The 12,069-nt window shown below is 32.3% G+C and overlaps 2 protein-coding genes across 4 annotated transcripts in view; both read left to right on the top strand.

The window, feature by feature from the left end:
• LOC123707212 (arginine-glutamic acid dipeptide repeats protein-like) lies at nucleotides 1-10,124 on the top strand. 3 transcript variants are annotated; one of them, XM_045657076.1, is made up of 14 exons: nucleotides 1-83; nucleotides 504-654; nucleotides 1,159-1,380; nucleotides 1,569-2,782; nucleotides 3,457-3,574; nucleotides 4,002-4,184; nucleotides 4,471-4,667; nucleotides 5,302-5,468; nucleotides 6,100-6,206; nucleotides 7,030-7,140; nucleotides 7,528-7,616; nucleotides 8,105-8,189; nucleotides 8,435-8,564; nucleotides 9,798-10,124. In XM_045657076.1, exons 2-14 carry the CDS (start codon nucleotides 548-550, stop codon nucleotides 9,822-9,824), a joined length of 2,757 nt encoding a protein of 918 aa, XP_045513032.1. In that variant the 5' UTR covers nucleotides 1-83; nucleotides 504-547; the 3' UTR covers nucleotides 9,825-10,124. The 3 variants fall into 3 exon arrangements, with proteins under 3 accessions (XP_045513032.1, XP_045513033.1, XP_045513031.1); XM_045657075.1 differs by lacking the exon at nucleotides 1-83 and having other exon boundaries at nucleotides 120-654; XM_045657077.1 differs by lacking the exons at nucleotides 1-83; nucleotides 8,435-8,564 and having other exon boundaries at nucleotides 119-654.
• A 1,633-nt stretch (nucleotides 10,125-11,757) lies between these two features.
• Nucleotides 11,758-12,069, top strand: part of LOC123707846 (membrane-anchored lipid-binding protein LAM4-like) — a 48,977-nt gene continuing 48,665 nt past the window's right edge. The window contains exon 1 of the mRNA XM_045658209.1: nucleotides 11,758-11,893. Within this exon, the coding sequence (XP_045514165.1) occupies nucleotides 11,775-11,893 (119 nt within the window). The 5' untranslated portion in view covers nucleotides 11,758-11,774. The remainder of the gene's footprint in view (nucleotides 11,894-12,069) is intronic.

The following is a 12,069-nucleotide window of genomic DNA, read 5'->3' as shown; positions in this document are numbered from 1 at the left end:
ACAGACTTGTCTTGCTCGGGTTAATGTTGACATAAGAAAAAAAATCGTATTTAAGTGGCCCTGAGTAGTTTAAAAAGAATTAAGTAAGTATGCATTTCAATATTCGATTATATTAATATATTTTTTTTCACCTATATAAGTGACAACCTGACACCTATATAAGTGTACGTTAACATATTAAAGTCAACTATTGCTATCTCATGAATCATTGAGTTTTGCCGTCTGAATGTTTATTTTCTGCGGTCATGCTGATTAAAACTTGATAGTTGTTGACACCTAGTGTCAATTGACATATGCACCTACATTGATTCTAGACTCTAGTTTGACACTTGACAGTTCAATAAGCAAGTAAGAAGCTATCGAAACTATTGTAAAATAAAACGATATTCACATATTAACTAAAGATTAATTAAAATATTTATAAAACCAATTATCATTGGTATTGTAATGTTTTTAATGCCCTTGGTAAGTCTGTAATAACATAATAATGTTACACTTTAAAGACGGTAAGAATAAGTCTTCAGCGTTAACTACAAGATGGGCGCAAATGTCGAAACAAGAACAAATTATAGAAAGAAAAAAGATGGAAATACAGGCTAAGTTAGAAGCTCAAAAGCAGGCTGCAGCATTAGCGGCTCAAGCTAAACTAATCAAGTAAGTGCTTGGATTTTGAGTAGCTATAAGTGGTAGAAGGTACTGGGTACCTATTTAGACAAGCCAATAAATTTTGGCTAAAAAAGCTTAAGGCATTCGACACAGATAGGCTAGATCGATGTATAAGTTACATACAGATATTATGTGCTGCACACAGCAATATACAAAAGATTTATTTGTAACAAATATATAATCAATTGTGAAACAATGATTTAAAACAATTTTTATCTTTAACATTGCTATTTATCTGGCTTATTCATTAAAAGTCATGGAAGCACTTTGTTTCACTTCTTCTGTAGCATAGTTCTTTGTCTGTGTTATCATTATCATCATATTAATTTTTGTGATAATTTTCACTCATTTGGGTATTATTATGTCATTAATGAAAGATATAAAATATAACATACTTTGTGACAATTTTATATCACTATTTCCCTTCATCTATATAAATTTAAAAATATGTCAGCTTAATTTAAAGATTAATAGCTTCTCTATCATTTTTAGTAGCAGCATAAAAGAAGAAAGTGATTCCCCTAATATTTTTTCTAACGATGGTAGTTTTATGAATCAATATAAAAAACTCTTAGAACAAAAAAAGGAAAAAGAAGAAAAGGAAGAAATAGAAAGGCAAAAAGCTCTTGAAGATGAAAAAAAAAATGTACTGATACAACTCGAAACTCAGGCTACTGGATCAAATGAAACCCATTCTAATGATAGGAAGGCAAGGTAAGAAAAAATTCTCAATGTTCTGTTCAAAATAAGAAATTATATCAACTGACCATGTTACATGATCATTGTCTCGGACTAAAATTTTGGAGACATAATTTTGATTAAATATGTTGCTTATAAAACATTAAAGTACTTGTAGTAGATAGCTGAACTTATTTAATTATAAAAAACTTTTTGTTTTTTAGAGACAGACAAAACCGTTGGTCTGACAAAGGAAGAAACAACACACATAGCCCACCTATGCCTGTTTTAGAAGAAAGACAGAAATTATCTGATCAAAAGAATATACCACCTTTAATGCAAATTCCTATCATGCCTCCAGAGCCTACCTCTCCATTACCGTTTAATAAAGAACTATGGAAACCAGATGAATCTGGTCCACATTCAGATTCTGTTGATCAATCGGGAAATTTGGATTCTAATCTATTGCCATTTGGGCCTATGGGCGGACCTCCTATGGGTCCTATGGGTGGACCTCCTATGGGTCCTATGGGCCCTGGTCATGGACCGATGGGCCCTGGTCCTGGTCTAATGGGCTCAGGTCCTGGGCCTATGTGTTCCGGCCCAAGTGGTGCTGTGGGATCAGGCCCTGGTGGTCGTATGGGTTCAGGCCTTAGTTCAATGGGTTCCGGCCCTGGTTCAATGGGTTCAGGTCCATTGAGTATATGTCCTAGTCCTATGGGATCAGGCCCCGGTCCTATGAGCTCTGGCTCTGGACCATTAGGGCCAGGACCAGGCATGGGTCCTGGCTTAGGATCGATGCGACCCAATGCCGGCCCAATGGGTCCTGGTCCTATGAGACCGTGGGGTCCTGGCGGTAATGGACCAATGAATAACTCTTCTAATATGGGTCCTGGACCCATGATGGGGCCAGGAGGTCGAATGCCACCTTTTATGGGAGGACCAAATTTTCCCATGCCACCAAACTTTATGGGTCCAAATGGACCAAATGGCCCACGTGGGCCTTGTGGACCTGGTCCTATGCCGCCAAACATGTGTGGCCCAAATATGCGTGGGCCGGGCCCAAATGGTCCTATGCCTCCCTTTTATCCACCATTTGCTAATCCTCAAATGATGAGACCGAATGGAGGGCCAAATCAAATGATGCCCCCGAATTGTAATGACAATGCAAATAGTTCTAATAGGCCTTTTATGGGGCCTCGACCACCATTCCCTCCTAACTTTGGAGCTAACGGTCCACCACCACCATTTATGCCACCTGGTATACATCCTAATAGTATTCCAAACCCCTTACAAAATTCCGATCCAAAGCAAGAATTAGGGTCTATTCCTACAGTGGATAAATCACAAAATGTACCATCACCAGTGCCACACCTTAACCGCATACCACCGTTAAAAGATATAGGACCAGGAAATATGCCACCAAATATGTCACAAGGTAAGAAGCATTTTCACAATGACAATGTTGTTGTAAATTCAGCACCACAAATTCGTAAAAATATTCAATTTGAAGTGAGGAACATGACATATAATATGATTATATCTAATGAAACTTGTCTGTGCATGTTGGAAACTTTGAATGTGTATTTTCGTGCAAATATTATATTTGTTTTATCTGTCATAAGTAAAAGGCATTTCAAGAAATTATTATGTTCTATTTTATAACCTGTTCCACGGAGCAGACTACGTGTTAACGTCATAACTACTGTAACAATATGTTTTCTGTAAATTGTTTAACAGAGAAATCTTATCATTACCGGGCAAGATTATGTAATGAACATTTTTAGTTTAAAGTATTCTAATAATGTGTTTGGATATTCTTTATTGTTACTTTATTTTATAAATAAGAGTGCTTTACTAGTGTCATCCATGAATATGCACTGCTTCTAATCATCTGAACTTTATCAGGTATTTACATCAGTTCAAGTCAAAATATGCAATTATACAAAAATGTGTCTTTATGGATGGGATTATATACGCCGCTCGCACTGTGGAGGTCAAACAGTTGTAGTTAAATGGGCCTTAAGCATAATAAGAAAATCGTTAAAAAATGAATTAGTCCCGCGTATTGAGCGTGCGGCTAAAGAGCGTTTGTTGACTCGTGGTGTGCAGTTTTCTCTGCAGATCGGATGCCTCCCGTGGTCCAGCGAGCTGCCGTCGAAGTCGCGTCTAACGGCGACCAATGGGAAAATGTCCTGAAAGCCATTCACTCCCAAGACCAAAATATGTGGTAATGCCACTCTTAACAGTTTTCCCCGACAGGAGGATACGGGCTGTATTCATTTTTATATTTACTTAATAAAACATATGTGAAATACTGTCGTGATTATAATGACTCGGTTGTTAACTTGTGACAGATTTTTATTTATTGAAAATCTTATTCTCTTTGAATTACTCTTCTTTATATTAGAAAGCAATGTTCTTAAAAAAGTTCTCATAATCGATAGTACTCAATTTTGATACTGGCAACTCGAAATTAAAAAAATATCTATAATATATATATATTCGCCTTATAAAATAATTCTACTAAAGCCCGCTGTCACACAGTGAACACTTTTCTAATCTCAACAGTTTTTCATAGCGCATTTGCAGGTTTATATTTAAAATCCAATAATTTAGGTTCTATCAACAGTTATGACTTAGAGTGCGTTTTTCAGGTTCCTTCACAACCCTAATTCAAACGAGTATAAGTCGTTTCGTGACCTCGTTATCAAAATTCGTGCAGAAGGCTCCAAACCAGTTAAACCAGAGGTGAAACCTGAGGACAAATATGAGCCCGAATTCAGTCTTGAAGATGATGACAGTAATGATGGAAAGCCAATTAAGCAGGAGACAAACAGGTAAGTTAAAAAAACCTTGCCAAAATTGAATTATTTTTGTCACATTCTATAGCTCACATTTTTGTTTAACAACGCAACGCAACAATAGCAAGATTTATTTAACAACGCACATAAAGCATTTTCAATATGAACCATAGTAATAATAATTATTATTAAAAATGAATCAATAGAAAATTACAATAAATTTAAGAAGTTTGGTACATTATGCTGGCAACTGTATTAAAATTTAATTAAATTGTTCATGGTGTTATTGGCTATAACCAATGTTTAAATTGAAAATTTTCAGCCACATTTATGACTGGAAAGCCAACAACCCATACATGTCGAATGTAAAAGCAGAACAAACTAGTTCACAAAGTGATGAGGATTCAGATGTAAGGAAGGAGCGACGCAAGCGCAAGAAAAGTAGATGGGGTAATGACCCCCCGGTAACTGACATTAAACCTCCGGGCGTTATGATTGCCATGCCAACGGGTCTTCCTGGTAATTTTTAATACTGTCTATATTCAATACAGAAAAAATTGATATATCACCCAACCCAAATTAACATCATGAAATATCTCATTATGGCTGATTGCAGATGAACGAGAACCCATAAAATATATAATAATTTTTATTAAAAAATATATAATTCAATTCAGAATAATGAAATTTTAATTCTGTATTGGGTTAGGTTTATGCAGTTCTTGAATCAGGATGCTTTTTCGTATATTCTTTAATAGACAATATAATAATCACTTGAACAACAGATTATTTAATGTTAAATAAAAGCTTAAACCAATTAAGTCTTAAGTCCACATTGAACCCAGGATGTTGGTGCTTAAGACTGAACAAAACAAATGTTTACTTTCTATTAAAGGATTGTCAATATAATTTCACTCTATTTAACTTGAATAACACATTATTTAATTTTAAATAAATGTTTATTTCCACATGGAGCCCAGGATCTCCGAGCTAAAGACTGTCCAAAAAATTTTTTCATTGCATAGATTTTTCACAAGAACAAAGGTTTACATTATTTAATAGATTTTTAATAAGTCAATAGATTCAAACTTACTTGAGGATATTAGGTATTTGTATTAAAATGTAATAAATATTGTGTATCTAACACTTTCAGGAGCAAAGCTCTCCAAACTAGATGAAGATGGTTTAAAATTTACCAGTTTGAACCAAAATAACCCAGCTCTTATGCAGTACGCGATGACTAACTATGGAACAACAAATCTTAATATTGACGACTGGAAAAAGTGTGAAGACAACTTCAAATTGAATTTATTATATCAGGTATAAATAACGTAACGTAACGTCTCTCTCTGGCATTTATGTAATTAAGTTTATCCCTTATTCATGAAATTTAAATAGGTAGGCACGGTTGTAATGGAACACATCTGTCTCTTTTCATCACAGCATAAACACAATATGACACAATATGCAATTAGACTACATATTTAGTTTTTGCACTTAAAATTTTTCCTGAAGTTGGTGTGTGATATTTTTTTAAGTTATCCGATTTCAATGATTAATCAACAATTTAATGATTGTCAGAAAACGCTATTATAACTTTTTATACAATCTTTGAAAAAATTAAGTTAATACAAATCAAGAGGTTGAAATACTCTGCGCTCATAGGGGCAATTTTTATAAAAACTAGCCCGACAGACACCATATCTAGGTGTCATAGTTAAAAAAATTCAAATGCAATTAATTTTTAGCCATATAGAACAAACAAAGACACGAATAGAAAATTTATATAAATATGTTTTGCCTATAGTATATATATATGTATATCTCATACATACTTGTTAATAATACTGTAAATACTAAACTAAAACTTTTGCGTTACCATATACACGGGGTGGAACATCAGAGCAGTCCATTTTGTCTATGTACATTAAATTTTAAATAAATATTATAGGACATGTTAAAAAAGAGGCAAGAAGTGGAGCGTATGAATGCTGTGGGGAAAAACAAATATGAATATGACAGTGACGAAGACACCTCCACTGGTACTTGGGAACACAGGTATGCATTCCACCATTTATTTTTTAAATCTTTGATAAGTGTTCTTAATCTAAAATTTGGGACTTTTTCATGAAAAATTCTAATATTTTTATCAGTTGCCATCAGATTTAGTACTATTGTTCAATATCATAAACACACTCGTTTTTATAAGAAGATAAATGAAAAAAGAAATTTGTCAAATAGATTTTTTTTGCAGTAGGTGCAAAGTTAGTCTCTTGATCTATATAAGAAAGCATGAGACTGACATTTAAATGTAATTATTAGCATCCTTTTAATAATAATAATAACCTTTATTAATAACAAAATCTGGTTGTGACAAAATTGAACTTCATCGTCACACTATCTGGTCGCACACAGTCGCTATCTATGCGTGAACAGATACAGTTCTTTCATGGTACATGATTCATGTTTGAAACAAAAGGAATATGTATTAAAATATGTTTTAGGCCTTTATTCTATAAAATTCTCGTGTCACAATTTTTGTTCCCATACTCTTCCGAAACGGCTGGACCGATAATGATTTTTTTATGCATATTCAGTAACTCTGAGAATCGGCTACTATCTATCTTCCAAATGCCTAAGTCCACCCCAAATTTTTATTTCTATTTTTATGTTTTAGAAATTTTTTTTATTATACTTCATACAAAAATAAATATAACCCTTAATTGTCAACCCCTAGTTTTATTATAGTAGATAGCTTATTTTGATTGAACTAAAAAAATGTTTCCTGGAAATAATATACATTGCAAAACGACGTGTGCCGGGTCAGCTAGTAAAAATATAAGATTAATTTAAAATTAAAACATTTATCTTGGCTTTACAGATTGCGCGCCAAAGAAATGTTTGCCACTGAAAAATGGGCAAATGAGTTAACAAAGCAAGCGGCTGGGAAACACCATATTGGTGACTTTTTGCCTCCGGAAGAACTGAGAAAGTAAGTTTTAATAATTTCCATTATATTACCATGTCGTATTGATTTACTATTTTACCACCATTCTCATTTACCCTGATAGGCTATGTTTATTTCCGTACTTTCAAAAATAAATGCCATGTAATATATATAGATACTGAGATTTTCATGGAATGTATTCAAACTAGTGTCTGAAAAGAATTTTTATACATCTGATATTTAGGCAGAATTTTTTTGGCAAAATCATTCAGTTTTAGAAAAATATTAACCTGTAACAAAATAGAAAAAAATGCATTGTCCATAAATTACCTACTAATACATTTACTTAGTATATAATTAGAAAATTATCTGTTTTATATAATTAATTAAAAGATTTTGTGTTTAGTCTAACCTTAATGCTGTCATTTATAGGTTTATGGAGCAATATTCAGCAGCCCGTGGTGGCAAGGAGCCTGATTTATCTGATTATAAGGAGTACAAACTCAAGGAGGACAATATTGGTAAATTAATTTTGTGTTAATTCTATTAATAATTTAATTAAAAAATAAAATAAATCCAATGTCGCTAAAACCTTTTTAGGTCTGGGCCTCAGATTTCTGTATCTATTTCATGATCATTTGTTAATCTAATAGGCATGTAGGTAATCAGCCTTCTGTGCCTGACCCACGCAGTCGATTTTTTGGGTCTAAGCCAATCTGATTTCCTCACGATGTTTTCCTTCACCGTTCGAGCGAATGTTATATGCGCACATAGAAATAAATTCTATTGGTGCACAGCTGGGGATCGAACCTACGACCTCAGGAATGAAAGTCGCATGCTGAAGCTACTAGGCCAACACTGCTCACTAATTTAATTACTTTAATTAAATAAATGTCTATTATTTATTTAAATACAAAATAACATCTGATTTTATTATGAATGGTAATTTAATTTATATGAGACTGAGAGTATTTTTTTTTGTTTTAAAATATTAATCTCATATTTTTAGGATTTAAAATGCTTCAAAAGTTGGGATGGAATGAAGGGCAGGGGCTTGGGGCTGAAGGAACGGGAATTATTGAACCTATAAATAAGTATGTATAAATTTACTGGTCCAGTGGTTTAGGAATTTACATAATCAAAACATTATTTCTTACAAAATATTTAAGGATTATAGTAAAAAATTGCGTTTTACTAAAAAATCTTTTTTTTTTAAAGATTAAAAGAATTACTTGTTACATTTATTTATATAAGTTCAAATCGCTGAATGTTTTTTTATTGAAACGTAAGTATATTAGGATATTTTTTTTAAATTTAAAAAAATGATTTGTATTTTAAGAGCCAACCAGCCATTATCCAACTTAGGCTTAGGAGCGGCTCAGTCTGAGCACGTCTCACCGAATGACGACGAATTCGACGCGTACCGGAAACGGATGATGCTCGCTTACCGCTTCCGGCCGAACCCATTGGTATTTACTATATTATTTTCAGTACATAATACTAGTAGTTATATACAACAATCGAACCCGACAGTCAATGTCGAACAGGAATAAAATCATGCTATTGTTAGTCTAAACCATTCTCGAATCCATCTGAAAACACAAAAAATTCATCACAATCGGTCCACCGGTTTTGTAGGAGTTTAATTACACAATCACAGAAGTTTCATTTATATTAACATTCAAAATTATATAAATTATTTCCCTATGGACCGTGGACTGTTACTCTCAAACAAAAATTACTTAAATTAATATATTATAATATTTGATAAGTGTGTACTCACCCGTCAATATGAATTATTTCTACCGATTTAACAAATTTTTTAAAGTAATAAATTAAAAAAAAACTAAACAAATTTAATAACTATTACTGAGTTCTTACAAACTATAATTTTGTTAATTAAAAAGCGTTATACTGTGGAATCTTTATAACTCGAACCTCGTTAAGTCGAAATTGCCAGTCTCTTCAACACCGCGTATTGTCATTTCTGCAAAAACCCGTCATCTTTTAGTTTATACCAACTCTGGGGAAATAAATACAGATAACACAACTTTTTCTACAGCTGTGATACTTTTGACATTCAACAACTTTTGTCTTCGGTCACCGTGACCACGCACGCCAGTATATAGTTCTGCAAATATAGTTTAAATCACAATGAGATAACGGATTTTTTTGTGTGTACTGTACACTTACTTCATTATGGAATTCGTTTAATATGTAAAAAATATATATTTACTACAAAACTTAAGTTGTATTGTTACTCAAAATCAATTCGATAAATAGATGTAGAAGTCTGTAAGTCGAAAACTTGTTAACTCGATTTTTTCCCCGTGACGCTCGAGTTATAGAGATTCCACTGTATATGATAAGTTACTGCAAAATTTTGGAATCGTGCTATTCCAAGTGAGAAAGAATACTTTTAGAATTTATTACTAAACTATACAAATACATAGATATATATATATATATATATATATATATATATCTATATCTATGTATACGGCTACATATATATATATATATATATATAGAGCCGTATGGATGAGTTTTATGCATTTTTGTGATAGGCCTTGTGTCCATCAACCAGAAACATTTGTTGCCGGGAATCGAACCCAGCACCTTCGTCATGTCGTTAATTTATTTAGTAAGCAGATACTCTATAAGATTTATTAATCATATTTAATCTATTTTTTATTTTTTAGAACAATCCTCGCCGGCCATATTATTAAAGAAACAGCGGAACTTCTGTGAATCATTTGGATTTTAAATTGTCTGTATAAACAATTATTACAAATTAATGTCGTTTATTAATGAAAGAAATATGAAAATAATTGTTACTTACAATTTTCTTTAATAGCATTGAATATACTCAGGCGTAGATTTTTTAAAATTGTCTTTTATTAAGTGTTATTTAAAGGGAACTTTACCTGTTTTAAACTCACGTGCCGTTATAAATACAGTTTCTGTAATTTTTTAATTATGTTTATATTTCTTTCGGCCTAGAACTCGTACAACTAATCTTTAAAAATCAAATATTGTATCATATATTATAGCTAAAATAAGTTTTAAAAATATACATTATTAGATTAAAACGTGTTTATCATAATTTAATAAATTTAATATTTTAAATTACAATTTGACTGTTGCTTTAGCTGTCGAAAAATTATATTTATCAAAATAGTTCCAAAATACTGGTATAAATACCTTCATAGTAGGTAATATTTTAATATTTGTATGGTACAAGATAATGTATTTTTCGTATACTCTGTGGTAGCTTTGTTTTAATTTGTATACTAAATGTTAGTTTGTCTTAAACATAGGTCTCCGAGTACACAACCAATTTTTGTATTATATGTGTTCTGTGTTTTAATAAATAGATTTAAAACAGTATATTTTATATATTAATTCCCGATCTTAACTAAGCTGTTGTTTGTTTATTAAGAATATTGACGAATATTTGCTTTAACGATGACAAATTATAAATATAAGGGCTCTTTGGCTCGTTTTCTAATTTATATCTCAGGTCACCATCTCCGTTTGTTAACGATCATATAGAAAAAATTGACAGTTTCAGCTAGATTATCTACATAGGTACGTTTCACGTTCTAAAATACTAGAAAATTGTGACTGCATCTATGTAGCTAGCCGAATGGAAGTCATATCAAAGAGGCCCCTAATTATATGAAAATCAATCAGACGTAGTCTTTAACTGGATCTATGTACTATAAGATTTACACAATTATTTAGTTAATATAAAATGCATTCACCTTGCCTGACAATACCATTTCGTAAAACAATTACAAAAATCGCTACCGAATCGTAGCTATGAGATAGGTAAAGAAAAAGGTATACGGGTCAGGTGATAGAGGGTGATCTGGAAACCACAAGGTGTGGCCTAGAGTTACTCGGGTTAGAAACAGTTAGAAGAGGCCTGCGTGTCCCAGGACATGTAGACCAAATATTTTGTTTTTTGTTATACTATATTTAAAATATATACAAATATTACAGAAATAAAAGGATTTAATAATTCCTTTGATTTAAAATGTACTAAACGTATTTTTCTCTTGGACTCTCGTGATTTATGATCATATTTTTATAAGTTTATGAAGGGTTATATAATGAAGCAACGTATCGGAATAATCACGTATTTTTAGATTCAATTAAGTACATGTCATCAAAATGACATTTACGATGCCCATAAACACGGAAGGTCGTATTCAGAACGTATTCAAGATCAACTTTAGCGCCTTGGTCTCCTATCTTACGTAGGTATAGCGATTGCATAATATTTTAAAATGGAAAATACCTATTACAAATAAAATAAGCTCCAATACGTATCAACGTAGACATCCTTTGCTTGTAGTTTTAAAATATCCATTTATATAAATTCTAAAAGCGAAAATAGTATTATATTTTAGCTTCTATTTAGCCCATGAAGTTTGAATAAATTTCGTATGTAGTTGACCTTTTATTGTCAAGTATTATCGATATTATGCAAATAGACAACAAAACCTTGTACAATTTGAGGAATTTATCTAAACTCAATTCAATCAACGGCGGACGAAAAGTGCGAGTCGACCCACAAACTAATTTTAGATTCGCCTGACAAATTTCAACTAGTGTTGTGATCAATTTAGTATGATGTTAACAGTCTAACAAACGCATTACGTGTTGTTAAAATGAGAATAAAAGTTCGTAAAAGTGCAAGTTTCCAAGAATGCCGACATTTGAGTTCAGCTACCAGCGATGTCTCTACGTCATCAAGCACGTCAGAGGGATCAGACACACCATTGAGGAAGTATGTATATTATGACAGAACAAAAAGCTTTTTAACACATTTTCCTTGAAATGTAAGCAGAGATGCGTGAATCAGAATTTTCCGGAAAATTTTAGAGTTTTTAGAATATTGTATACTTGTTTAACAAAGTGCAAATTTTTTTGGGGAATGGGTGTTGACCGGGGGGCTTAGACAAG

The sequence above is a fragment of the Pieris brassicae genome, chromosome 3, assembly GCF_905147105.1.
Source record: "Pieris brassicae chromosome 3, ilPieBrab1.1, whole genome shotgun sequence".
Taxonomy (NCBI): domain Eukaryota; kingdom Metazoa; phylum Arthropoda; class Insecta; order Lepidoptera; family Pieridae; genus Pieris; species Pieris brassicae.
Note: the sequence above shows the minus strand (reverse complement) of the source record. Positions and strands in the feature narration are given on the sequence as shown.

Coding starts and splice junctions, on each gene's coding strand:
- LOC123707212 (XM_045657075.1), top strand. CDS start 488: ATGTTACACTTTAAAGACGGTAAGAATAAGTCTTCAGCGTTAACTACA. Junction 4,185..4,470: donor ATTAAGCAGGAGACAAACAG/GTAAGTTAAAAA, acceptor GAAAATTTTCAG/CCACATTTATGACTGGAAAG. Junction 4,668..5,301: donor CATGCCAACGGGTCTTCCTG/GTAATTTTTAAT, acceptor TAACACTTTCAG/GAGCAAAGCTCTCCAAACTA.